At 46.5% G+C, this 27,791-nt stretch overlaps 1 protein-coding gene across 2 annotated transcripts in view; it reads right to left on the bottom strand.

Moving 5' to 3' along the window:
- Positions 1-4,430: 4,430 nt before the first annotated feature.
- The window catches only part of PKNOX1 (PBX/knotted 1 homeobox 1), an 817,124-nt gene continuing 793,763 nt past the window's right edge, over positions 4,431-27,791 (bottom strand). For both annotated transcript variants that reach the window (XM_069635659.1, XM_069635660.1), the window contains one exon: positions 4,431-5,088. In XM_069635659.1, coding sequence (XP_069491760.1) covers positions 4,862-5,088 — 227 coding nt within the window. In that variant the 3' untranslated portion in view covers positions 4,431-4,861. The remainder of the gene's footprint in view (positions 5,089-27,791) is intronic.

Here is a 27,791-nt window from a genome sequence, read left to right as displayed (position 1 = left end):
GGAGGCAGATGTTTTGATCACGACTGGCTAGTCTAGTTTTGGATTAGGGTCTGAGGAAGAGGTGGAGGTGAAACAACCTACAGTGGTCATTTGGCACATTCCTCTACAGGTGGAAGAGGGCTGATCCTGGCAAGCTGTTTGGTCTTGGGCTGGAAAACAACAGAAGGCCTGAAAGGAACATCCGCTTGCTCCCTTCTGTTTACAATGAGTTTGATGGTTTGGGAGAAGGCTTGTAAATTGCAGCCAAGGATTGTGGCTGTCAGCATTATTCTTTACATTTGTTAATTCCCCATCTATTCGGGGACAAAACCATCTTCCTCTGTCAAACAGAAGGTCCAGAACCTTAAGCTGGATATTAGGTAGAAACGTAGTGCTCTGGAACCAAGTCCGTCTTCCAAAGCCCAGTCACAGAGCCATGCACCGTGATGTAGTCTCCATAATGTCTTCTGCAGACTCAAGGAAGAGCCGGTTTACTTGCTTAACATTTAGAACTGTTGACGCTTTTCCACCAGGAAGTAATTTGCAAATTTGGCAAAGTCCTTCCATAACTGAAAGTTAAATGCTGCAAATCGCGCATTAGAACTTGCCTGATAGAGACAGGGCAAACTATTTGAGTAGACTTATTTCCCCCCAGAAGCATGCATGTGTTTTTCCCTTTGCCAGATGGGGTAGAAGACCACCCTGCTGTTGCTTTACCACACTTTCCATTGCAGATACCATCACAGATGATTGGGAAAGCAGGCAGGCATTTTGCCTCTGAAACTGGTTTGTGTTTTGTGCCCGTTATATGCTAACACGGGCAACCACATGAGGTTTATCCAACAACCCGTTTGGTTTACTAAGGATGTCACTCTGTACTGTAATCCCCGTTTTCTCAGATCTTGGGCAACTGACACTATGAGCGAATCAAGGAATTTAATCTGGAAAGAATCCACAATCCTAAAGCTCTTCCTGATAAGGGAAGTACCTATTCGGCATCTTCATCCGAGTAATGTGAAGCAATAGCTTAGTTCCTTGGAAGACTGGCTCTGGCTGACAATGGTTCTGCCAAATCTCGTCACATGGACCGGTGTCACTGCAGGTGGTACGCAGGCCGTGAAGGAGTAGCAGCTCGATGAGCTGGAGATGGCAAAGAAGGTTCAAGTGCCAGGGCTTGTGGCAACTGGGTGGATTAGTGGGGTGCCAGTGGAATATGGATCAATTCGGACACAATATTCTTGAAGAAAGACTTAATTTTGGCAACATCATAAACCTATGGAGTATGTCAAACAAAGGGCTGTCTTGAGGTGGTTGGGCATTAGGGCTGGCTGAAAATGTCTCGATTGACTAAGAGGAACTCGTGGATGACATGCGATGGTCAGGAAGCCTAAACATCAATGAGTAAAGCCCAGATGGAAACTTAGAAAGGCGGGCTGCAACCGCTGTCAAATCTACCTCTGGTGCCACAGAGAGTCTTCTTGGAATGAAGAGCCCAGAATTGCCCGTTCCTTGCAGGCTGTAGAAAACTATCCCCAAAAGGCAGGGGTCAACAGTTGAAACTGAGATGGTAGGTCCTGAAGCTGTGCGACCTCTGGAGGAAAGACCATGGAGGACTGAACAATAGGTGGGTGGGAAAGAATAGTATAAGCAGCCACCTCAGACCATGAAGGTTATTGTCTAAGAAGGCTTAGTGGAGTCCATCCATATCTGTAATGCAAGGGTGCAGAGGGCATGTAGGGCAAGTACATCGCAGGCTGGGCTTGGTGAATGGTTAGGTGTGAATGTGGTCCGTTTCCTCTTATCCTGGGCACTTCAGGAGTTCCCCAGCGTTGGTCCTACCATTCTCAGGGAGAAAGATGAGCCAGCACTTTAGTTCTTGGAGACCTTGGGGCTAGTAAGAGCTAATGTGAGCAAGCGTTCGGTGGTGGTGCGCAGAATGCACAATGGGACTGGTACACACATGCACGGGTTGAGGCCATGGGGCACCCTTAGGCCCCTCATGATAGGGTGCAGAGAGTGATGGTGCTGTGCCCGATACATTAGCCAGTAGGGGAAAAGCATTGGGCTTCATGGCTGAGAAAATACAAATATTGACCTACCTTTTTCCTTGCTATAGTGGTGAAGCACCAGCAAGCTGAGGTAGAGGGAATCACAGCACACACAAGGGACACATGTTCCAGGCCAAAGCACTCAAAACATAATGAGTGCAGACCTTTGCTGGAAAAAAAAGACTGCTCTCATGAGACACAAGCTTTTAACCACACCTGTATGCACAGGGGCAGAAGAAGCATGAGAAAAACCTAAAAGTAATTGGAGGAACAAAGAGGCCTTTTGCACTCAGCCACAGAGACAGAAAAGAAAAGTTGCCTGCTGGAGAAAAGGATGTGCAAGAGCAGGATAACGCGAGTGAGGGTGTGCACGTACCTCTGGCTGGTGTATTTTCCTTTGAGAGTTTGCTTAGCAGAGGTCTTAGATCCTTCCAATTCTCAGGCTCAGAGCCCACCAATAGGAAGGAAGTAGACAGGATGGAGATGGCCCAGTACTTTGATGTTCAATGATGTCTAACCTGCAGACAGCGAGTGCCTGCTCCACAAACATATAAAGAGAGCATACAAGCCCAGTGTATCCATCCCCACCACAAACACTAATATGGGATTCATCTGCATAGGGCCACCCCTCTTTCTCGTGCACACACACACACACACACACACACACACACCCCTTTCAATTGAAACACACAATCATCAAGAAGCATCACAGATGCATTGCTCGCCACGCAGTTCACTTGTAACCCTTGTACATGAAGAATATCTGTACACTTATTGATAACAAAAATGAGGTGCCCATGAAAACAACTCAAATGATCATTTGATCATTCCAGGCACAAATAAGATTAAACAAGCTCCACAAGCATTCTTACAACCTCAGCACCCCTTGAAAGGAAGGACAACAGCTGGGGTTTCCATGCACACACTGACCTTAGAAAGGACTGCATCCCAAACTCTCAAGGACACCAGAAATTCTAAGCCGGCCTTTACAATCACACATGACATTCACACGGAGACTCAAAGGCTAATATGCCCATAGAAACATGCCCCAGGGCACCAAAGTTCATATTTGATTAATAAGATGGTTCACATTCAAAGCTTTGCATGCCTCTCCATCCGTAGGGTGCTAGAAAGCACTGCATGCCTCTCCATCCGTAGGGTGCTAGACAGCTCTGCATGCCTCTCCATCTGTAGGGTGCTAGAAAGTTCTGACTCGGTTTGTGGTGCCTGGGCAGATGTTTTTTTCCAAACAAATATGCAGAGACTCTTAATACTGTTTTACAAACCATTCACTTATCGACAAAATGGCCTATTCCGTCACAAAAGCACATACAGACCCCACTGAGACTCTCAAACCAATCTTTCCACAACCATCAATTCAATGAACCATGGTACCACACACATACATGTATAGCCACTGTGAGTCTCAGAGTCCGACATTTGCATGCCGATACATGGCTGTAACCAGTGTTTGTAAACCTACACATAGATCACATGAACATCACAGCTCAATTGAAGTACATAAGAAAAGTGATTCAAAAGAACATTCACAGTTAAAAATGAGACTACAATCCCAATCAGGAGCAGTAAAGCAACACGTGTGCGCCCATTGCAAATGTGACCCAGGAATCAACATACTACGTTTTACACACATGTCGCCTCACCAATCGCTGATAGGAACCAAGAGTCTGCGCCACACATACTTACTCCACATGGAACTTCACAGCTCATTCTTGCCACACCCATCTCTAACATGGACCTGAGTTCAACAAACACACAGAACACAGACAGCCTTGCACCTCAATTCAATTCCTCACAAAGTAAAGAAAAATGTCTCTAACATGCACACGGTTCAGAGAGCTTCGTGGCCTGGTCTAAACCCATCAAACACTAGATCCAGACTTGGTCAAACAAGCTCAGAAGTAGTCTCGAAGTCTATTCTCTCCCACCCATCCATAAGATGATCGAGAGCTTCACGGATACACATTCAGTCCACAGAGCCCCACATCTCAACTTCTCTCACCCCTCCACAAGATGTTTAAGAGCTTTACAAATACACAGTCTAGAAAACCCCACATCTCAGCCTCTCGCACCCGTCCATCCGTCCACCCATCCACCCATCAGTCCACCCATCCGTCCGTCCGTCCGTCCGTCCGTCCATCCATCCATCCATCCATCCGTCCGTCCGTCCGTCCGTCCGTCCGTCCGTCCGTCCGTCCGTCCGTCCGTCCATCCATCCACCCGTCCGTCCATCCATCCATCCATCCACCCATCAGTCCACCCATCCATCCATCCATCCATCCACCCATCCATCCATCCATCCACCCACCCACCCACCAAGGCCTAATAGACAAAGACAGATTCCACATAAACCCGACCATCCAACTGCCTGATGTCCAGAGGCTGGGTCCTTTCCAGAATGGGAGCTCCTCCCCTGTGGATTTATTTGGCAACAGAGCCGTCCTCTTGCGTGTTTTCCACGATGACATGAACAGTGGGTGCTGGAAAATGTAATCAGCAAGCACAGGGCTGTGAGGTGGGCAGTGTGTGGAAGACTGCATCACCTGTCCTCTAGAATATTCTGGAGTGCCTCTTCCTTGTCTCAATCAGCAATACTCGACCTCACAGTATTTTGCTCAAAACAAAAGGAAAGCAGACTCTGGGGGCTGCATGGACACTTCAAGCAGACTATGAAATACAAAAGGTGCACCCATCTATACCTAAATATAAAACAGGTCAGAAATAAAATGTGTAAAATGTTTGCTGTGCAAACTTTAAAAACAGTCATTCTTCTTGCTGTAACAAGAGGGGTGAGACCCCTGCACTGTAGTGTTCTACTGTAGAGGGTCACTATTGTCCAGAACTAGCCCTGTAAGGTTTGATGTGGAGAGGTCCCCATCATCATCATCCTCATCCTCGTCGCTGCTGTCCAACGTGTCTTCATCTTCACTCTGCCCAGCCATCATCACCTGCTGCACTGCCAGGGTGGCACCATCAGAGGACAGAGACTGCAGGCTATCCACATTCATATTGACGGGCGTTGCAATTGTCACCACTGTTCCTAGAAAGAAAGAAGAAAAGAATGAAACTATGGTCCATAGCCCAGCTTCCCTCTGCAATGCTTCCCATGCTTCTCTGGGTCCTCTCGCTCCCCCTCAACTAGGTCGAAGCGCTCTCCCCATCACAGTCAGCTTTCACTCTATCCTGCCTGGCATCTAGTACCTTCCGGTATTACCCATGGTGCCCATTAGTTATGTGCACTATTCCCTGTCATTGACTCATTCTCCAGAGCCCTGGTCTTGTTTCAAATGAACTCTTAGTGCTGCCACCTGACACTGTTCTCCCACATCACTAGTTTAGCTACTGTCCTGTAAGCCATCTCTTGCACCCACTCCCCTCAACTCTATAATCCCCTTATCATATTCGGACTACAATTCCCTCCATTTAATCCTCTCTTGTCAAACAAACTCTCATTCTTTCTGTGCGCCCTTTGTTTTCTTCAATTAGTTTTTTTTGTGCAAAATTAACTTCTTTATTTTCTTTGACTCAGCTAGATTGATCCAAAAGAAGAAAAAAAACACTTGTGTGAGTATATGGTCAATTTCACTTAAATAATTTAGTTTTGTATTCATTCATTTTCTTTCTCTTCCAATTTACCCAGGGATGCTCCCAAAGACCCTTTCCAAGCTACAGCCCTTGCTCAACTCCATCCCACTCTCTGCGCACAATGCTGCGCTGTGTGGCTCTCCAGTTCTATATTGTTAGCCCTTTAATAATCCATCCTTCCTAGCTCCCCACTCAGCCCGGTGCATGGTTTTCCTCTTTAGCTCCTTCCATTCCCCTTCCATCCCCAGTGTACTTGCTTTTCCCAGCTGCTTCCTTGCCTTCTTTCGGGCACAGCCCATTCATGTCACCAGATCCCCTCTATCAATTCAATTCCCCAGTAGCAAAGAGAGGGGGCGCTGTAGAACAAGGGTATCATTATAATTGTTCTTTTATAACACACTTAATACCAGAGACTCGTTTCTTCGTGCAGGATCGTGATTGAACCTGTGTTGCTCTGCGTTGTCTTGCTTCGAAGACAAACACGTTGCCCCTGAGCTCTCCCCTCACCAATGAGGTGTATGAACTCTGCTGTCTAGAATAAAAAAGAAACTACCACGTGAACCTTCATTCTCTCTGTAAACACCCTCTTCTTATGCAATCTCTAAGCTTCTCTGTAAAGCCACACTGCCTGCACAAACCTTGATGCTTTCTGTGAGCCTGTCACCCAGGGTCACCTTCTCCAGTACTTCGACTCATCCACTCTGTGAACCCACTTCCTGCACATTGATTGAATGTCCACGTTCTCTCCTCACTCATTAGTGTGTAGCCCTCTTGCCCTTTCTACTCCACACTGATCCTTTGTTGAACAACTATGTCTCTGCTTACATATATTTTTCTCCCGATTCACCCCTTATTTCACCCTCACACTTGCGTCACCTTATTCCTTTTATTCCGGATTTTTCACTTTTTGGTGAACCATTCTGTTTTCTTTTCTTTTTTAAGATTATATACATCAGAATTCACAGTTAAAACATGGCTGCGACCCAGATCAGGTAACGAACAGAAAATGTATAGGTCTAACACAAAATACAGTCATTTAACGGAATGCTGATGGCACAAACCAAACATAGTTCACATACACATGACCAATACATTTAATTAGAATATATTAAACTAATGAAGCATCTACATGAGCTTACTGAGCCCGCGATAAGGTCTAAAATGGCCCTGGATAACTTTTGGGCCTACCATCAGGCACAAATAACGTGCAATTAATGTGAAATGTGAGATCTGTCAGCCACTGGTGGTGTGTGGCAGGCGGACCCTCAGCCAGAGTATGGAAATCATCTTCTTGGCACAACCCATATACTCATCACTTTAGGTTTAAGTTTAAATAAACCTACCAGCCACACTGATAGAATGTGTAGGATACTGCAGCCCATAACAGTTCTGGATTGTGAACCAGAATGCTAATTGGAGGACACCCCTGGGGCAAGGGAGAAATTCAGCATCAGACATGTTAACCCTATGACACATGCCATACTCGTGGGGGGATGTGGCACGTAATTTCCTGAGGTTGGTGGATCTGCAGTTGGAGGCGGTTGTTTAATTGACGAGGAAACTTCAAATGGATTCATTTATGCTTGGCGTTCAAAGGCACTTCCTTAGTTTGGATGAAGGCAAGTTGCCAACATTAATCCGATGACCAGGTGCCTCCTGCTAGAAATATGTAGCAGTGTCCGCTGGTGAAGGCCTTTCAAACATGGCTGTAGAGTTTAGAGACAGACAGATGACCATAATTATTCATACTAGGCACACGCTGTAGCACTTTAGCGGTCTCCTGCACAGTAGGGAATCTCGTCACCCTGTCTCAGCATGCTGCACAATCTAAAATATAGAAATGCTGTGAATGGGTATACCCCTTGTCTTTATTTAAGCCTATCTTAAGAACATCCAATGGGCAAGGTGACGAGAGTGCAGAAAGCCTTACATGGCGTCGTCTTCAATCACCTGCCAGTGTCCGAGCTTGAAGGTGAAATATCGCATAATTAAGACAAATGGCTTCTCTGTGAGTTTCAACAGTCCCTTCATTGTATTCGTCGTGTCACTTCTAGGCACTGTTCAGGACCGTGCCTAATAGTGTGGCGTGTGTGATCAGCTTTCCAATAGATAGGTTATGTGGTGAATCATGCGCGCACCCAAGAAGCCCCGTTAAGTCCCGCTTTGCCGTGGGTGACTCTGGAGTTCCTGTGCTTCTTTTGCATTACTGTGGATTCAGCGTTTCCATTGAATTTCTGTCCACACTTCAAGTACCAGCAGGTGAAGATTTGCCTTAGAAAGTCAGAGATAACATCTATTTGCATAAATATATGCTGATACACCTTTTTTGTTTGTATTCAGGCTTCCTGCTTTGGGAGGGGCTATATACACGTGGATGCGCGTGCACCACGCACCCGAGAAGCCCCCTTAAGTCCTGCTTTGCCGCTTCGCCGCGCTAGTCACGGTGAGTGGTGAGGGTCTTAGACTGTGGGCTTATTATCCAAATTATTTCTCATTCCATAGTCTGCATAGGTGTTTTGCTTCTGAGCTTATTGACTATTTCACTATGAAACAAGGCATTACCTCTTTAAAATCGGGGATGCCCACTGTAACTGCTTTGCCCTGCACAAATGGTGCAAGCCTTCCTCCTAATTCACCTTCCTCCTTAACTAAACAACTTCGACTAAGCTCTACCCCTCGCATCGGCATCATGAAACCCAAAACAAAAAGTAAAGCTGAACTACTGTTAGGGATGGACATTCGTCCTTTTTGTCGTGAAGCAAGTCATGTGGACTCTTTTGATCTCAATAATGGAATCACTCCAGCAGCAGTACCTGGTTGTGCGGACAAAACATCTGCGGTTTCAAAAAAAGACTTATCACACAGACAATCTATCAGGTTCAATGCAGTGGATGATGGAATAATCGGTGAGACACCAAAGTCCGTGCTTTCGACCGTCTCCATGGTTACTTTTGCAAAGGAAAATGTGATGCTAAATAATGTGTTAACTGGTTCTGTTGCGCCATCTGCCAAAGTATCTAACAGCTCTGCCTTGTCCGTAAATGACATCTCTAGTTCCAAATTGTCCACCATATCGAATACTGGAGATATGGCTGTAATTGATCTTGATACAAATGCTTCTTGTTTTTCAGCACACACCATATCTGAAAATATATCCAAGTCTCCAATTTTATTCACAAGGATTAGCGCTGCCAACTCTGTGGCCAATTTGTCATTTATTGCTCCAACACCACGAAAAATGGGCGACAACAGTACTTCTGATGTTGGATTGGTTGAAACTCAAAGTGTAAATATTGGCATTGCTCTGACTTCCATAAACACTGCTATTCTTGCTTTGGACAAACTGTTTGAAGTTTTAGCTAACAAGGCTGATGTCCATTCTAATCAGCTTAATCAGCTATTATCTGAGCAACTTGCGATCTCCAATAAGCTTGAGAGTCTGAGACAACCTTCCACCTTACCTATTATTAGATGGTCAGTAGTTTCCCAGACTTCTTTCCAATCTGATGTGCCTGTGCATCGTTATCAGATCATTCCGTGCATACCAAATCCTAGAATTGATCTGATGAATGTTGTAAATGAAGCATCAGTTGACCAGCAAAAAAAAACTAATTACTCACTTTTTGGTGCAAATACAAATCCATTTGATGCAGTGAAGTCGGGGCCTAAAAAGGTTGCCATTCCAAAAAAAAAAAATCTAAAAACATCAAATCTGTGGCCAAACGTACAACCCAAACTAAATCCTTTGTCAAAAACCTTTCAACTCCAGTAACAACCACTGCAATCGCTTCTAAAGCTATAGCAAAAAAATATCTTCATCAATCGCAGGCAAAGAAGGCAAAGATATTGCCAGCTTCAGCTGCCTCTGTTATTGCCTACAGTCCTTTAAATGATCTGTTAAGTGCTGCTGCTGACATTTCTCGAGAAACTTCTAAAAGACAAATATCCAATGGCTTTTGTTTTAAATCTCTTTTGGCCATGGGAGTCTCGAACACTGAAAAGCGTCGCAAAGAAATAAGGCAAGCATTCGACGAGTACATGTCCTCCAAATCTGTTTTAAAGAACTTGACTTTTGCGCTGTGTGAAATGGTTAATATGCATGAGCCGTCCACGAGTTTCTGACAAGATTGACTTAGCACAAACCGTGTCACAGGAGCAATTTCAGAATAAGACAAATGTTCCCGCTTCTGATCTTGTTGCTTCTAGTGACATGGAAAGACTAATTCAATCTACATTGACCAAGTTTTTTGAGGCTTCTGCCTCTTCTCAAACTAAAGTTTGTAGTGTAAACCACCCAATCTCCAACGCTCCGCCCAATCCATCCAAACAAAAACCTGTGATTGCGTGTCTTAAGCGCCCTGCGGTTCATTCACTGACACTCAGTTGCAAGTCTTTGCCAGCTAAACAATATAATCTTAATCGTGTGTCACGACCCACCTCTTAAAACCCCCCGGGCAGGCCCATAGACCAGGAGGGGTCTCGGTTCGGGCCCCGAACAAACTAAGACATCCTTTGCTCAGGCTCTCTTGGGGCCAGTCCTGGCACCTTTGGCGCCAGGCTCATAATTAATGAAGACTTGTGTTTGGGAACTACTTTATTCAATGCCAGCCAACATGGAGGCACCCACATAGCTTGGTTCCTTGGAACCAAGCTATGAGGTATAGTGTTTTGGGTGTGCTAGCCTAGGGACTACTTTACCTGGACTATTTTCTTGATGCTATTTAAACCACGCCCGATTTGGAGAACACGCTTCACGTTACTTTGCAATCCTGCAACGTGACACTCATCGTGTCCAGCAGCATCTGCGAACCTCGGAAGAACCGCACCTGAAAAAAACAAAGGAACATCGTTAATAGCAGCAGTTTACCTGTGATTCCACCGCTAGCTGCCCTCTGCTCCTGCAAACAGCATCCAAGGAACAGCGAGCCTCCCGGATCGTCGGACCTGCAAAAGGAGAGAAACAAGACATTAGACTTTCACAATTGTACTGGCAGCTTACCTCTCGAGTTGCCCATCGGCCAGCATCGCCTTGGAACTTCTTGCTCTGGTGAGCACCGCAACCTACGGGAACGAAGGACAAACAGGTTAGCAAAGGCAAGGCATTTTAGCGCTGCGCATAGCGCCTACTTACCGCATCAAGGCACTCTTGAAACACCATCATCACCTACCGGAGCTTCCAAATTCAGCCAACGTTCCACCGCAAACTTCTGCGCACCTAAGGAGAGAGAAAAGACATTAGTGCATTCAAGAAAGGCTTACAGTATAACAGTAATAAGACCTACCCGAAAGACTCTAAGGGGAGCATCAGTGAAGTAACTAGATCGCTCTCGCCCACAAGGACAACGCACCCCTGCCCAGGAGGCAGGACGGAGAGCACGCCAAAACTCATAACAAGGTGAGGAAAGGTCCAGGGATGGGCTGCGGGCATACCGGGGGGTTGGGAGGCTCTTACCCCAGTTGCCCAGTCTTGAACATTGCCCACCTGTTTTCCAGGCAGAACTTCCCCGCTGAAAATACCAGGGAGCGGCTGAGAAGGGCACCAGAGTCCCCGCAGCTGCGTGGCGTCCCCGTGGATACCAGGTGGCCGTAACAGAACGCGAAGCCTCACAAACCCATCCACCTGGGCGCCATGGAATCATCAGAATTAGACCAATTGGCCCAATTGTTGGGAGAACTTCGTGCCGGGGTTCACTCCGCCAGACAGGAGACTAACGCTCTCCGGAGAGACTTATTGGTGACTAAAGAGCGTACCAAAGATATCAGTAGGCAAGTCTAGCAATCACAAGCAGGTCAGACGCCTCTACCTGGGAACAACCCACTGATGCAAAATCCAAGCATGTCTTCCACTGCCTCGACTCCGGTACAGGTTGTGTTAAAAGGTACAGTTCCTTTGGCACCACCGGAGAGGTTTGCTGGTGATCCACGGAAATACGCAGCTTTCATTAATCAGTGCCGCCTTCATTTTCTTTGCAGGCCGGGAGCATTCCCAAGTGACCAAGCCCAGGTAGCCTTTGTTTTGACATACCTAAGTGGCAGCACCACAGATTGGTCAGTACCATTGGTGTCCCATGATGACCCTTTATCATATAACTTTGGAGACTTTCAGAGGGAAATGGAAAAAACTCTTTGCCCGCCATACTCGAGAACAAGCTGTGGACAATGAACTCCTTTCCTTCCGACATGGGAATCAGGATTTATTAACGTACATCGCAACTTTCAACCGATTGGTTGCTGAAGCCAGGTGGCCTGAAAACGAAAGAACCACGTTGTTTCTTCAGGGCTTACGAGGCGAATTAAAAGACGTTCTAGCTCAAGTGGTTAATCCTCCCCGAGATTGTTCTGAATTCATAGACTTGGCTGTGCAACTGGACCACCGGCTGCAAGACCGAAAAGTAGACCGTTCTAGAATGGACCCTCGGCCAGTGTACATGCGGCCTAGAGACAATGTAACCCGAGTGCAAGAAACTACTGCGGAGCCCATGCAAATCGGAGGAGTACGGCCCCCACTAACAAAACAAGAGCGAGATAAAAGGAGACAACAACAACTGTGTCTGTACTGTGGAAAGTCAGGGCATTTCCTGAGGGACTGCCCAGTGAAACCTCTGAGGAAGACCGTTGGAGCCACGGAAAAAGATGAAGATAAGGAGGGTCAGTCGGGAAACTGCCCAGCTCGGCAAATGTAGAGGTCAGTTTGTCGAGTGAGGGAAAAGAGCCACCGACCTCACACTTTGCAATTCCGGTGATCCTAATTAATAATCAACGATCGTCAAGGATGCATGCCATTGAAGCATACATCGACAGCGGAGCAGTTGGGAATTATATAGATCAGGACCTAGCAGCAGAGATGGGGCTTCCCCTGTGTTCCAAGCCGACTACAGACAAGGTAAACACAGTGGATGGGACAGAAATCGCTTCCGGACCCGTAACCCAGCGCACAGCCGAGATAACCTTGCTGTGCCAGGAAGGGCATCGAGAACTTATTTCGTTCGATCTCATCAAGGCTCCTCAATTCCGGCTCATACTAGGGATGCCATGGTTAGTAGCTCACAACCCTTTGACTGGTGAGCAAGAAAATTAACCTTTCCGAACAACTGCTCTCCAGCCTGTTATTACCAAGAACAGAAACTTGCTTTCAGTATCTCTACGAATCCAGAAGTGGTAACTTTGGGAGTGACAAGTACCCTACCTGAGGAATGCCAAGACTTCCAGGATGTATTCCAGAAGGATCAAGCAAACACGCTGCCCCCGCACAGGCCCTATGATTGCCAGATCGACCTTGTTCCAGGTGCTCGAGTTCCTTGCGGAAGAATCTATGCTCTCACGGAACCCGAAAACCTTCACCTGAAGGCTTATTTAGACCAGTACCTCGCAAATGGATTCATCCGCCCATCCAAGTCCCCTGCAGCCAGTCCTTTGTTCTTTGTACCGAAAAAAGGGGACCTAAGAACTTGTATTGACTACCGCGCATTAAACCATATCACTGTAAAGAACCGTTACCCCTTGCCGCTCATCCCAGAAATGCTGGACCAGGTGAAAGATGCCCAAATTTACACCAAACTAGACCTTTGAGGAGCATACCACCGGGTGCGGGTTAGAAGCGGAGACAAATGGAAGACTGCTTTCTGCACCAAATATGGTTGATTCGAATATCAAGTCATGACCTTTGGGTTATGCAACGCCCCTGCAGCGTTTCAATATTTTATGAATGACGATTTGAGAGAGTTAATCGATGTCTGCGCCCTAGTGTACATATATGACATCTTAGTGTACTCAACTTCAAAACAGGATCACATCAAGCACGTCCGTTCAGTCCTTTCCAAGCTCCAAGAACATCGTTTATATGCAAAGCTGGAAAAGTGCTTTTTTCACGTCACAGAAGTTGAGTATTTGGGTTTTATTCTTACTCCACGAGGCATCAGAATGGACCTGCATAAAGTGGACGCCGTTTTGAAATGGCCAACACCAACGTCAGTTAAAGGGGTACAGAGCATGCTGGGATTTGCGAACTTCTATCGCCGCTTCATACCAGACTTCTCACAGGTCGTACACCCGATCACTGTATTGCTAAGAAAAAATAACAAGAAATTTGCCTGGACCGAAGAAGCAGAGGAGGCTTTCCAGGAACTCAAGAGAAGGTTCACCTCCGCGCCCATCCTGCAACACCCTCGCCCCAACTTTCCTTATATCATAGAAACAGACGCTTCCAGCGCAGCGATGGGAGCGGTCCTCTCGCAAAGAGATCCAGTAACAGGCCAGCTACATCCAGTGGCCTTTTGGTCGAAGAAATTCTCTCCTCCGGAAAAGAATTATGCTATCACAGACAAGGAACTCTTGGCAATCAAATCTGCCTTTAAGGCCTGGTGGCATTACCTCTGGGGGGCCAGACATACCATTACAGTTATTAGAGACCACTGAAACCTGCAATACCTTAAGACAGCTAAAGCCCAGTCTTCACGGCAATTGCGGTGGGCCCTTTTTTTCGCCAAATACGACTATGTCATCACTTTTCGACCAGGGGTCAAGAATGGAAAAGCTGATGCACTCTCTCGTACAGGCACTGATGATTTGGCGTATACGCCCCCAGACCCAGTCCCCATCATACCAGAAGACAAGCTCTTGGGCCTCACTACGGCCTTAACCCAAGTCGAACTGAGAGACAAGATTCAACGAACCATGAACCCAGATGCTTACCTCGCATGGCAAGGGCGAGGAGAGCAATATTCTGTTAAAGATCACTTACCCTTTTTTAAGAATCGATTGTATATCCCCACCAAGGATTTGCAAAAACAAATTGTTGCTAGTTATCATGATTCCCTGATCGAGGGGCACCCAGGAATCACCAAGACTCTAGCCAAGGTAAAACAGAACTTCTGGTGGCCAGCCTGGCGTAAAGATGTCATCCAATATGTTACGTCTTGCGGAGTTTGTGCGCAAAACAAGTCACAAAAACTAAAACCATCCGGTCTTCTGCAACCTTTAGACATTCCTCCCACTCCCTGGCACACTCTCTCCCTCGACTTCATCACTGACCTACCTCCCAGTCATGGGTTTAACACCATCCTGGTAGTCGTGGACTTGTTTTAAAAAATGGCGCACTTTTTTCCACTCAAAGGCCTCCCTGATGCACCCACTCTGGCCAAAGTGTTCCTGGATGGTATTGTAAAACTACATGGCTTCCCGTCAGTCCTGATCTCCGATCGAGGTAGCCAGTTCATCTCCAACTTCTGGAAAAAATGTTGTGCAATGGCACAAATTGACGTCAGGCTATCCACTAGCCATCACCCCCAAACGGACGGTCAGACCGAGAGGACCAACCAGACCCTCGATCAATATCTACGGTGCATGTTACACCATGAACTAAGAGACTGGAAAGATTTGTTATGGATAGCCGAGTACGCATATAACAACTCCTTGCACTCCAGTACCGGACAAACCCCCTTTTACACCCTTTATGGTAGACACCCACGAACCTCAGAACTAGATGTCCCAACAAATCTGGAAATGCCAGCAGTTAAAACTCTGCACACCAACATCACCCAGGCTTTCAAAAAGGCCAAAGAACATCTTCTTTTCGCCAAAGAAAAGCAAAAGCAATTTGCCGACAAACACCGGAAAAAGGCCCCAGACTATCGGATAGGAGACAAGGTTTGGCTGGCTGCCAAGTTTGTACCCATCAAGGGAACCCGGACTTTCCAACCCAGGTATTTAGGGCCTTACACCATCAAGGCAATTATCAATTCAGCAGCCGTCAAACTAGACTTACCACCTAATCTACAGATTCACCCAGTGTTTCATGTATCCCTGTTAAAACCAATGCAACCCGGTACACGGGTTGGGACACCACAAAAACCCATACTTATTGACGGAGAAGCAGAATTCGAAGTCAGAAGCATCTTGGATTCCAAGTACTCGAGGGGACGGTTATATTACCTAGTCGATTGGAAGGGGTTTCGATCCCAAGACAGATCCTGGGAGACCTGTGAAAACATTCATGCATCACGTCTGATCAGAACATATCATCGCAACTTTCCAACTAAACCAGGGCTGGATAAAAGGGACATCATGAGCGGGGCCTGGGTGGGGGGGCACGGTAGCCTAGGGACTACTTTACCTGGACTATTTTCTTGATGCTATTTAAAACACGCCCGATTTGGAGAACACGCTTCGCGTTACTTTGCAATCCTGCAACGTGACACTCATCGTGTCCAGCAGCATCTGCGAACCTCGGAAGAACCGCACCTGAAAAAAAACAAAGGAACATCGTTAATAGCAGCAGCTTACCTGTGATTCCACCGCTAGCTGCCCTCTGCTCCTGCAAACAGCATCCAAGGAACAGCGAGCCTCCCGGATCGTCGGACCTGCAAAAGGAGAGAAACAAGACATTAGACTTTCACAATTGTACTGGCAGCTTACCTCTCGAGTTGCCCATCGGCCAGCATCGCCTTGGAACTTCTTGCTCTGGTGAGCACCGCAACCTACGGGAACGAATGACAAACAGGTTAGCAAAGGCAAGGCATTTTAGCGCTGCGCATAGCGCCTACTTACCGCATCAAGGCGCTCTCGAAACACCATCATCACCTACTGGAGCTTCCAAATTCAGCCAACGTTCCACCGCGAACTTCTGCGCACCTAAGGAGAGAGAAAAGACATTAGTGCATTCAAGAAAGGCTTACAGTATAACAGTAATAAGACCTACCTGAAAGACTCTAAGGGGAGCATCAGTGAAGTAACTAGATCACTCTCGCCCACAGGGACAACGCGCCCCTGCCCAGGAGGCAGGACGGAGAGCACGCCAAAACTCATAACAAGGTGAGGAAAGGTCCAGGGATGGGCTGCAGGCATACCGGGGGGTTGGGAGGCTCTTACCCCAGTTGCCCAGCCTTGAACATTGCCCACCTGTTTTCCAGGCAGAACTTCCCGCTGAAAATATCAGGGAGCGGCTGAGAAGGGCACCAGAGTCCCTGCAGCTGGGTGGGTTCCCGGTGGATACCAGGTGAGCGTAACATCGTGCCTCTGTTGTCTATATTAGTGAAATTCCGGAGCTCGATGAAATTGGCACCATTGACATTGAGCTAGTGGAGGTCATTGATCATTCAAAACGGTCCTCTGTGATTCTTTGGATCAATTCGAGGGTCATAGTCAACGCAATCTGGGCTGTGAAGTCTCAACTTCTTGATCTTGGATTTATCCTTTTGCCAACTTCTGACTCCTCAGATGGCTTATTAACGCGACAACAGGATATACATTCAAAGCAAAATACAAACAAAATTCAAGGCATCTCCTCCCACACATGTAATTGTGACCCCAAAAGTAACCAATGTTAGCATTCTAAATCTTTAGAATCTGCTTTGTCTTTGATCAGTTGGAATTCCAGAGGGCATAGGCATCTACTGAATAATCGAGCCTGGCAGTTGTTAGACCATGATGTAATTCTGATACAAGAATCCTGGCTTACCAGCGTTCCATCATGGAATAACTATGATGTCCTTTTGATACCTGCAGTCAAAGGTTGCTCAGGGCGTCCCGCCTCTGGTTTGTTAACCGCTGTCAAGCAGTCTTCCACCTTAAAAGTTGAAACTTGGTTTTCCCCGAATGCATTTTTACAAATGACTAGAATTGTTGGACAAAATGTTTCATGTGCTGCCATTAATGTTTACTGGAATCCCTTGGGTATTTCTGATGACTGGTTTCTGGAATCTGTGAACAAAACTATTGATATTGTAACTCTCGATGGACATTCGGACCACATTATTTTAGCTGGCGATTTAAATCTTCACTGCTTGGGTCCGAATTGTAAATCTGAAACACATCGTCTTGTTAAGTGGACAAGCTTTGTCGAATCCCGAAACCTGTTCATGTTAAATGGTGCATTCCCTCGGGATATCGCACCTAGACCTACTTGGCATCGTGCTCATAGCCAGGGAATTATTGACTTCATCTATGTCAATGCATACATGTTAAATAATGTAAAATCATTTCAAATAATTGACACAGAAATGAGCGATCACAATGTGCTACACACAATTTGGCGCTTAAATTCTATCACAGCACAAGAGAAATCCTCTCATCTTATGGGTTCCTACAAGGTAAACTCAGCCAGAAATCGATTAACGTGGACCGCGTCATCTTTGGAAGCCTTTAGGTCATGCTATGACGCTGAGTTGAAGAACAAAGCTGTGCGTAAACATCCCTCAGATTTAGTGTATCATACCAGACTCAATCACACAGAAACAAAAACAAACACTGCATCTGCACATCTTCGACCATGAAATCAGAATTAGGAAATCCGTGGTCCGGGCTGAAAAGAGGGATGCCCTCAAGCTCCCCGCAGATACACGATTAGCTGCCCTAACCCTTATCAAAACCAGATATAGGAATTGGGTAAGAGGCTTGAAGGCCAAACTATATCAAACTGATGGAAGCAATATGTTGAAACTATTGGCATCTAAAAACTCTGCTCAGTCATGGAACATCATCAATAAAGTTACGGCAGCTCATCAGGTTGCTGTCCAAACTAATTGCTGCACCCTCGGTACATCCAAGTATATATATATGCCTGAGTCTCAGCCTCCTTTCCATTTATCTTTTGATAAAGACAACATTTTGTATTTCATCAAACAAGCAAGTCACTCTAGAGCACCTGGCCCGGATGGCTTGTCGAATGCACAAATGAAGCAATTCCCGGTCATCTGAGCAGATATATTATATCTTATATTTGAGACCATTAATGTTTCTCAGAAAATCCCAATGTCTTGGAAACAATCCATCATTATTCCCATCTATAAGAAGGGTGATCGGGATAATCCGGCTAGCTACAGGCCCATTTCCTTGCTTGATGTGCCTGGGAAGATCTTTTGTCGTCTAATTCTGAGAGAGTTGAATACTTGGACTAAAAACTACTTTAAGAGAGATCCTCTTCAATCAGGATTCGTCAGTGGCCTTGGTACTCTCCCTAACATCATTACCATTAATATGCTTAAATCACAATATGCGTGTCGGAAACGATCTTTATATTTTGCATTTATTGATTTCCGATCAGCATTTGACTCCATAAACCGTGATCTTTTATTTCACAAGTTAAAATCCCTTGGTTGTCCATCATCTCTCTTGGCTTTAGTGATTCAGCTACACACGGAGACCTCCATGCGAGTTAAGTTATCTTTTGAAGGTCTACTGTCTTCCTCCTTTCCCACTTTTTTGGGACTTAAGCAGGGTTGCATTTTAGCTTCAATACTGTTTAATCTATTCATCTTTGATATGGGTCTCTCTTTTCTCGGAATCGTGTCGGATGCTCCTGAACTAGGAGGCCAGCGCATACTTTGGCTGCTCTACGCTGATGACCTAGTTTTAATATCTCAGACTCCCAGGGGACTCCAGAATTTGTTATCAGCCCTCTCTAAATATGTTGAGAGGAACCAGCTTATAGTAAACTTGAACAAATCTCAGATTTTGGTTTGTAGACCTCAAGGGAAATCCAAAAATAATAATGGAATTTGGCGTATGCGACAGGAACCCATGGAATTAGTTTTGGAATACAAATACTTGGGCCTTTTTATACAAAATAGCACTGGTGATAGCAAATATTTGATTACCTTAGAGTCGAAACTTCTGACTTTGATCTCACAGGCAAAAATACTTCTTTATAAGTACGGGAAATTTACTTTAAAGCATCTCCTAATGTTCTATGAGCAAAAAGTCATCCCCGTTCTTCTTTACGGTGTTGAATCAAAGCTGTATTAAAATGATAAAATGTGGAATAAATTGGAGGCGGTTTTTTGGAAAAGGGTTTTACATTTACCGAATTGCTCTCCCATGCCTATATTAAGATTTGAATTAGGTTTGAATTCACTATTTAGTAGAGTCAAGTGGAGAATGTGCTCCTCCTTTCGTAAGTGCTTGCTTGGCGTGGCAAACAATAATATATTGAGTACGGTTGCCCGCTACTTGTCCTCTTCTACTCTCGCTTTTCCTTTAAAATGGCAAAATCTAGTACTGAATACTTTAGTAGAAGCCGATATTCCATTACAGCTCCTAATTGAAAATCCAGTCCGTGCTAAAACAAAGTATTATCTTTGAGCTTGGATACGAAACTATGACTTTTGTACAAAGTATAAAGATTTCAATAATAATAATTTTGGAATTAAGCGGTTGGGCCAAGTGGCAGGTTATATATTGAAATGTCCTTCCGCGAATGTACGGAACACATTTCTGCGCTTGAGACTCAATTTATGGACCACTAGGGAAGTGTTGGTGAGGCATAAAATTATTTCTGCTGATTTAAATTTTTGTCGGTTCTGTGAATCCCATATTGTGAGGGAAACCTTAAAACATTTGATAATATCTTGTCCTAAATTGAAGGACATGCGGGCTAAACATTTTACTAATTTGTTACATTTGCATGAGGAACTGGATGAAAATGAGATATGAAGCATTTTATTTAATAGCACAAGATTTTCGGTCATAAAGGCTCTGGTGCACTTTTTGGAAGCCATTCTGCCTGGTGAAATCTATTTACAAACTTAATTTTTAACTGCGAATACCATTTGTATATATTCATAGTTATTTTTGAGCACTTGAGAAATCAATTGAAATGTATTAGATTTTAAGTTTTAAATTCCTATATTAATTGCTCATATTCTGTTTAATTTCTCATGTTCCGAATTGTTATCCTTTTTACTATTGTTAACATTTTTGTTATTAATTGTGTTGAATGAATTTGGAAATGTACATCTGTTTGATCATTTTGAAAAGTTGATTTAATCAGCTGTATCAAAAAATAAAAAATAAAAATAAAAAAGAATCATGAATTTCCGAGTACCAGACCACTGCACAGTGGACCTGGGAGAGCAGCTAGAAAGTACGCCCAGGCAATATGCGGTCACCAAAGAAGCAAATACCACCCTAGACTGCTTTCCCATGCCCATTATTTTGACCACCCTATTATGGTGAACAAGGAGATGCTGAGAACTAGCCAAACCCAATAAAGGTAGGTAGCAGAGCATCAAGGCTTAGTCTCGGGAGGGCTGCAAGAGTGGTCCAGGGCTACAATGAGCGCTCATAGAACACCACCAATAATTCAAGTTAGACAGGCAAATACACAAATATACCATAATTTATCAGGCTTTTAAAATAAACACTAGGCGGATTCCAAGATGGCCGCCTGCTGAAGTGGACGCGTGTCCCCTGCGCTCCGCACCGGCGGATTAATAAAGGTGTATATCAACTGTATCACCTACAAATACCGCCATCCGCGATCGTGGGAGGTAACGGGTGCAGTCGGTAAATACTTTGAGTACTGCAACGGGGCTGGATCATCAGTGTTTGCAGCAAGCGGCTGCCCCTTCCCCCTCCGCAGATCTCTGGCGGGCTCTGTCGGCGGCCACGCATCCACAGGGGGCGGCCCGCTCCCCACAGCCGAGCCCAAGACGTCTGACTGCGGGTCCCTCCGCGCTCGCTGCAGGGCTAGAGAGTGCACTCCTGGAAAGGCGCAATGTCTGTGAGATCGGTGGAACCGCGAGTCTAACGTGGCAGCCGGCGGCGTGTGCAGCGGTCTCTGGGGAGTCCGGGCCGGCCAGACCATAACTGCTGCGCCGCGGCAGTGAAGATGGGGTCCGGAATTGTCCTGCTTGGCGCCCGCCCCCCCCTGGCGGCTTGAGGAAGGAAAAAGAATCCTGCATCTCGGGGGAGCGAATTCCACTCTGCGCTCGGTGCGGGGCGTTCGAGGCTGAATACCGGAGTGGGAGAAACGCGTGCAGTGGTCCCGGGGCCAGAGCGGAGATTGAGGGAGGACCCTGCAGGACCCGGGGGTGCAGTGGTGCCCGGGTCGGTCAAGCCACATCAGCGGTGTGACGGGGTGGGAGCGCTGCCCTGGCCTTGTACGCACCCCACCCCCCGGCACCCTGAAACAACGAAATCCGGCGTCTCGGCGGAGCGGGCCTCCGCTCCCCTCGGAGCAGAGAAACAGAGCTGGATGTGGGGGCTGGAGAAGCGTCTGTGCTTGGCCTGAAGCTGATCCACGGAGGACGTGGCTGTGGACGAGCGCCCTGCGGAACTCAAGGGGCTGGGCCAGGATACCATTGCAGTGGAGTTGACTGAACTCGACCTACAAGGTGAGAGGTGCCCCCCCCTCCTGTTTCCTCCTCGCCCACCTTACGGCGGCCTCCATAGGTTGAGTGGATAGACTTGAGGGACTTGTGAACCTATACTCATCACTGTAAAGGTGGCGGAACAGACACTGCAGATAGCAAATTTAATAGTGTGGGAGAGGTGCCCATATAGCCTGGCGATCTGCACGACCTGCTTGACGGTGTCACCAAGTCAGCCCCACTCACTCTTGAGGACTCCTTGGGGGGGGTGCTAAAAGGAACAGGGGGATCAACGAGCATAGTGAGTGGTACACTTTGCACGACCCCAACACACCATCCCATCTGACTCAGACTGACATGTATGCATGACCACTAAGTTGAAACTACTCGGACCCCGGAGCCAACTAGTCTGGTACTTAAAATATATGTCATCGGGTTCCTTCCTGATAGTGCACCCTCAGAAGATAAAAGCAACTCTCCAGAGACAAGTTCCTAAAAGCGCCCCACCTAGGACGAAAGGTGTGCCAGGGAGACAAGAACCCCAACTCGCTAAGTACTGGGGACAAACAAAACAGCAAGAAAAGACTCCCCAGTCGATACAACCGGAACCATCTGAGCTACCCCCGGAAATACTCCAGGGAACTATGGATACAGAGAAAGGTGAACTGTTAACGTGCCTGAAAGGTATGGAGGCCAGAATGACAACAGCATTTCAGACCCAAATAAGTCAATTGAGGGAGAATATTAAATCCTCCTTGCAGGAAATCCGTAAAGAAGTTAACGACCTTGGAGATCGTGTTGACACAGTGGAAAGCGGCCTCTCCAATTTAACTGAGGAGTACAAGCAATCTAGCCTCCTCTTGGATCAAATAGCCACGGCCACGAATAACCTGGAACTACAAGCAGAAGACCTGGAAAATAGGTCGAGACTATCTAACATACGGGTCAAAGGCCTACCTGAATCAGTCCCGGACAGCGAACTTCGTGAAACACTCCAACTGACTTTCAGTAACATATTAAGAGATCCAGCGCCAGAATCAATTGGAATTGATAGAATACACAGAGTTGGCCCCAAAAGAGGGGACCCTGGTGCTCGTCCACGAGATGTTCTGGTGGTCCTCACCTCATTCCTAACAAAAGAATGCATCCTGAAGGCCGCTAGATCCAGCACTGGACTGAATCAATGGCCATGAGGTCAAATTGTTCCAAGATCTTGCCCTCTCTACACTCCACAAGCGCAGACTAATGCGTCCGGTGACCAAAACCCTACAAGAGAAGCAAATCCCCTATAGATGGGTGTACCCTTTTAGGCTGATGTTCAATTGGGAGGGCAAACAGAGGCGAATAAATACATGCGAGGATGGTGAGGCTCTACTAAATTTGGAGGAAGCCCCGAGTTGCTTGGATAAAGATCTGATACGAAAGCCCCAGGACACTGGGCTCAACCTATGGGAGTGGTCCAGAGCGCGTAGAAGCAGATCAAGACGGGAACCAAAACGCAGAGATCCACAAGCGACTCAAGACCCCCAGAAACACTAATAATACTACTCCATAACCGTGTAAGGCCATCGGTTGTGATCCGTAGGTCTATAGGCTGTAATACATACATGCTGCTATAAGCAGTCGGTGCGGAGGCATGCAATGCCAATTTATGGAATCTAATACGACACCTGACAACTTCAGGTTTCTCATCCCCTGTAGGTTGCTGATCGACCCGATGCCCCATGGAGTTAATGGGGAGGATTCTAAGGAATCCGGGTTGTTGAGGATGCAAGAGGAGGCAAGGAAGGGATGGAGGGGAAGGGGGAGGTGGGAGGGGAGGGAGGGGGATGGGAAAGCTATCAGAGATCAACACAAAGAGGTGAAAGTAAAAGCTCCCGTAAGATCCTAATAGATAGGGGAAGGGTAACGTCACAGCAACCTAACGCATGGCGAAAGTGCAAATCTTTACCTTCTAAATGTACATGGCTGAATCAAACATAGTTTCACTGAATGTTCGGGGATTAAACTCCCCAGTTAAACGCCGGGTTATCCTCGATAGGTTGGTAAAGATGCAGACAGAAATAGGAATACTACAAGAGACACACCTTCTCCCTAACGATGAAAAGCGTTTAGCGCATCGAGCTTTCCCGCAGCAATACTTTGCATCCAGCGGGAGAACAAGAGAGGGGTGGCTATACTAATAGGTAAGGCTCAAACAACTCAACTCTGTAGAGACAAGGAGAGTCGCTATCTGGGGTTGAAGGGGCTGATCAAGGGTAGAATGTACACAATTCTGGCAATTTATGCCCCTAATGAACGCCAAGATATGTACATAACACACCTATTGACTAAACTGGGCAGCTGGTGTGAGAGTCAACTAATTGTTGGAGGAGATTTCAACTGTGTGATGGACCCAGCTCTTGATAAAACGCTTCCCCCCACGAATGCAGATCAAAGAAATAGACAGGCATTGGGTCAGTTCTTTAGGGAATTGGGAGTCATCGAGACCTGGCGGTTTTTTCAGGGTGTCAGTAGGGAATATACCCACTACTCGGCGGTGCATCTGGGTTACTCTAGAATAGATATGATCCTTGTCTCCAGTACACTAATCCCACAAATAACCGGGGTTGAAATTGGGGTGGAATATCACTCAGACCATGCGCCAGTGATAGTGGGAATAATCTGGGGAGAGGGGCATCACAAAAGCAAACCACCCTGGAGACTAAATGAAGTCCTACTGAGAGACACAGCGCTTAGAGCACGTATCAAGACCTCCATAAATAATTACTTTAAAGAAAATGACAACGGGGAAACTAGTTGGGGGACAATTTGGGATGCAGGGAAGGCAGTGATTAGAGGTGAGTTTATGTCACAGGCTGCGGCCTATTACCGAGAAAGAGCAATTGTCACCCATCTATTGGAAACTGAAGTGAAAAATGCGGAAAAACAACATAAAGAGTGCTGGTCAAGGAGATCCCTGCGGGCACTTCGGAAGATCCGAGCTCAGCTCGAGCACCATACAGTGGACCAAATGGCCCAGTCATTGCTACGCATGAAGCAGTCCTACTATGTTCATGGGGGCAAAGCAAATCGGTTTCTAGCGGCAAAACTGAGGAAACGCAAAGCCCGCAATTACATAGTGCAATTGAAAGATGAATTTGGGAATCTGCACACAGCAGAGATAGACAAAATAAAGATCATTAAACAGTTCCATGAGACACTCTTTAACAGTGAAAAGCTTGACCCTACACAGCAAATCGCTTATATAGATTCTCTACCTCTACCCCAAATAACGGAACAAGATGGAATCAGCCTGGGTAGCCCGATCCTGGCGCAACAAGTCAACGACGCCATTTCGGCCTTGCCAGCAAACAAAACTCCGGGCCCTGATGGCCTCAGCAACGGGTACTATAAAACCTTCCGTGCCCAACTACTCGGCCCACTGACAAAATTATTTAACACCATCAGAGAGGAGGGAAAAGTGACTATAGACATGGAAAAGTCCACAACCATACTGCCCTTGAAGCTCGGAAGGGACCCCTGTGACTGTGCAAGCTACCGCCCTATAACACTATTGAACACAAAAATGTATGCGAAGATATTAGCCAACCGACTGATGAAAGTACTCCCAAAAATAATACATGATGATCAAGCGGGCTTCATTGCGGATCGTCACACTTAGGATAACATCAGGAGGTCAATAGATGTTATAGACGCAGGACGTAGGACCCAGCAAGAATTTGCAGTAGCGGCTCTGGATGAATCCCGGGCCTTTGATAGTATGGACTGGAACTATTTGGCACTAATCCTGGAGCGCTTTGGTTGTGGTCCAGAGTTCACCAAAACGGTGCTAGCTAATTATCAGACCCCATCGACTACTATGAGACAGGGATGCCCCCTCTCCCTGCTAGTATTCGCAATGGCGATGGAACCTTGTGCCACGCTGTTCCGCTTAGAAGCCAACATCAAAAGGTGTGACCTTGGGTTCCGAAACTCATAAAATTGCATTATATGCAGACGACATCATCCTCTACATGGGCGAGGCAGGTACCACCATGCCCAGTGCGATGGCTAGATTAGAGGAATTTAGGCAGGTCTCCGGGTTCTCGATAAACTTCCCCAAATCAAAGGCAATGAACATCACAGCGCATAGGGCAACGATAGAAAGGCTAGAGCAGTCACACCCGTTGAAATGGGTAAAAGACTCCCTCAAATATCTGGGAATACGACTCACCACGGAACCAAGCAAACTATTCCAGGCAAACATCGTTCCCTTATGGAAGCAATTGCAAGATGATATGCTTAAATGGGAATCCCAGGAATTATCGTGCTTCGCCCGCATCGCAGCTGTTAAAATGACTATTCTTCCACGTCTTCTTTATGTAGTGAGCTCAATCCCGGTGCCTATCCCATCAGCCAAGATCAAAACTGCAAAATGCAATTCTTAAATTCATATGGCAGGGTAAAAGGCCTAGAATTCAGAAAGGTATATTAATGCGTCCCCCGCTTCTGGGTGGCCTTGGAGTACCAGACGTGGCCAGATACATATTAGCAGCGCAACTGGCCCCTATGCTGCGCTGGGCTAAGGTCGAACGTCACAAAGGGTGGTGCGGAATTGAACAATCGGTCACAACGATACCTTTGATCTCACTCCTGGGTCTGAAAGCGGAACAGAGGAAGTGGGGGTGCCCTCCTGGAATCCACAAAGGAGTCGCTGCAGAGCTGGGATATGGCTAGGAAACAGAAACGCATCCCTCTAGGTTTGGGCCAATACTCACAGATATTACATAACCCGGACTTTACTCCGGGCCTGCAGTGTAGAAACTGGGAAGGATGGAAAGGCGTGGAGACCCTGACCTTGGCTAAGGTGTACAGAGAGAACACCCCAATGATTTTCACTGAATGCCAGCAGAAGTTTGGCATCGGGGAAAGGGAGCGATACAGGTATATGCAAATAAGGCATTGGATAACCCATCCGCTGGTGAAAAGGGCGGGAACACGAACTCCGTCAGGCTTAGAACTAACTTTGCAGGAGGGTGAGACCCCAAAAGGAATCACCAGACTATACAAACTCCTCTCAAAGTCCCAAACGACGGACCGCCTCATGTCTCAACTGAATTGGGAAAGCGATCTACAAGAATCCCTGACGGAAGATGAATGGTGCATAATATGGTCACGGGCGCATGGGGTCTCCAGATGCACCACGATAAAAAAATCTGCCTACAAAATGCATCTTAGATGGTATATGACCCCACACCGTCGGCACAAATTCACTAAGGCCTACTCGCCATACTGTTGGAGAAATTGTGGAGAGAGAGGGGACTTCACCCATATGTGGTGGACATGTCCCAAAGCAGTGGTCTAATGGAAGGAGATTCTGGGCCACATTAAAGACCTCACTGGGGTTGCACTCCCGATGTCCCCGAAAACCATCCTACTAGGCGTCCCGATAGAGGACAAATACGCAATGTCAGGGGCAATGGCTACTCTCATCACCCACTTGCTACCGGCGGCTAGGATGACCTTATACGCAAAACTGGAAAAAAGAAGAGAGCCCGATAGTGGCATGGTGGTGGGGCAAAATTTGGGGAGTGATGGCCATGGAGAAAATATGTCCACTTACTGCCGGAAGGTACCCAAAATTCCTGAGAACCTGGACTCCATTCCATGGGTATGTAAGTGACAGAGAAGCCCACTTTTTCAAACCCCGGCTTCTCAGGAGTATCCATGTCATATGAGAGCCATCAACAATAAGAAGGATGAACACAGGTCTAACGTTACTAGGAGCCTTACCATATGTTGATCTCTATTATGTTTAATAATATTCTGAGGTGTTAGCTAAACCAGGGAGGGAGGGAGGGAAAGGTTGGAGGGATAAGGGGGAAACGAGGGTTGGGAATTGTTAATGAAAAATGAGAACACTCAAAGGCGAAGAGACCTTGGTTATTGTTGGTTAACATCAGACTGAGACGAAGATTCCATACGAACGTTAAATTGCGATTTCTGAATGTTTAAGATATGTGTCGGCCTTTGTTCCAAAAATAAAGTGTTTTTAAAAAAAAATACACACTAGGCAAGTCACACCTCCCGT

This window comes from Ambystoma mexicanum, chromosome 7p (genome assembly GCF_040938575.1).
Source record: "Ambystoma mexicanum isolate Mex_15411 chromosome 7p, UKY_AmexF1_1, whole genome shotgun sequence".
Taxonomy (NCBI): domain Eukaryota; kingdom Metazoa; phylum Chordata; class Amphibia; order Caudata; family Ambystomatidae; genus Ambystoma; species Ambystoma mexicanum.
This window is presented reverse-complemented; position numbering and strand designations above follow the sequence as displayed.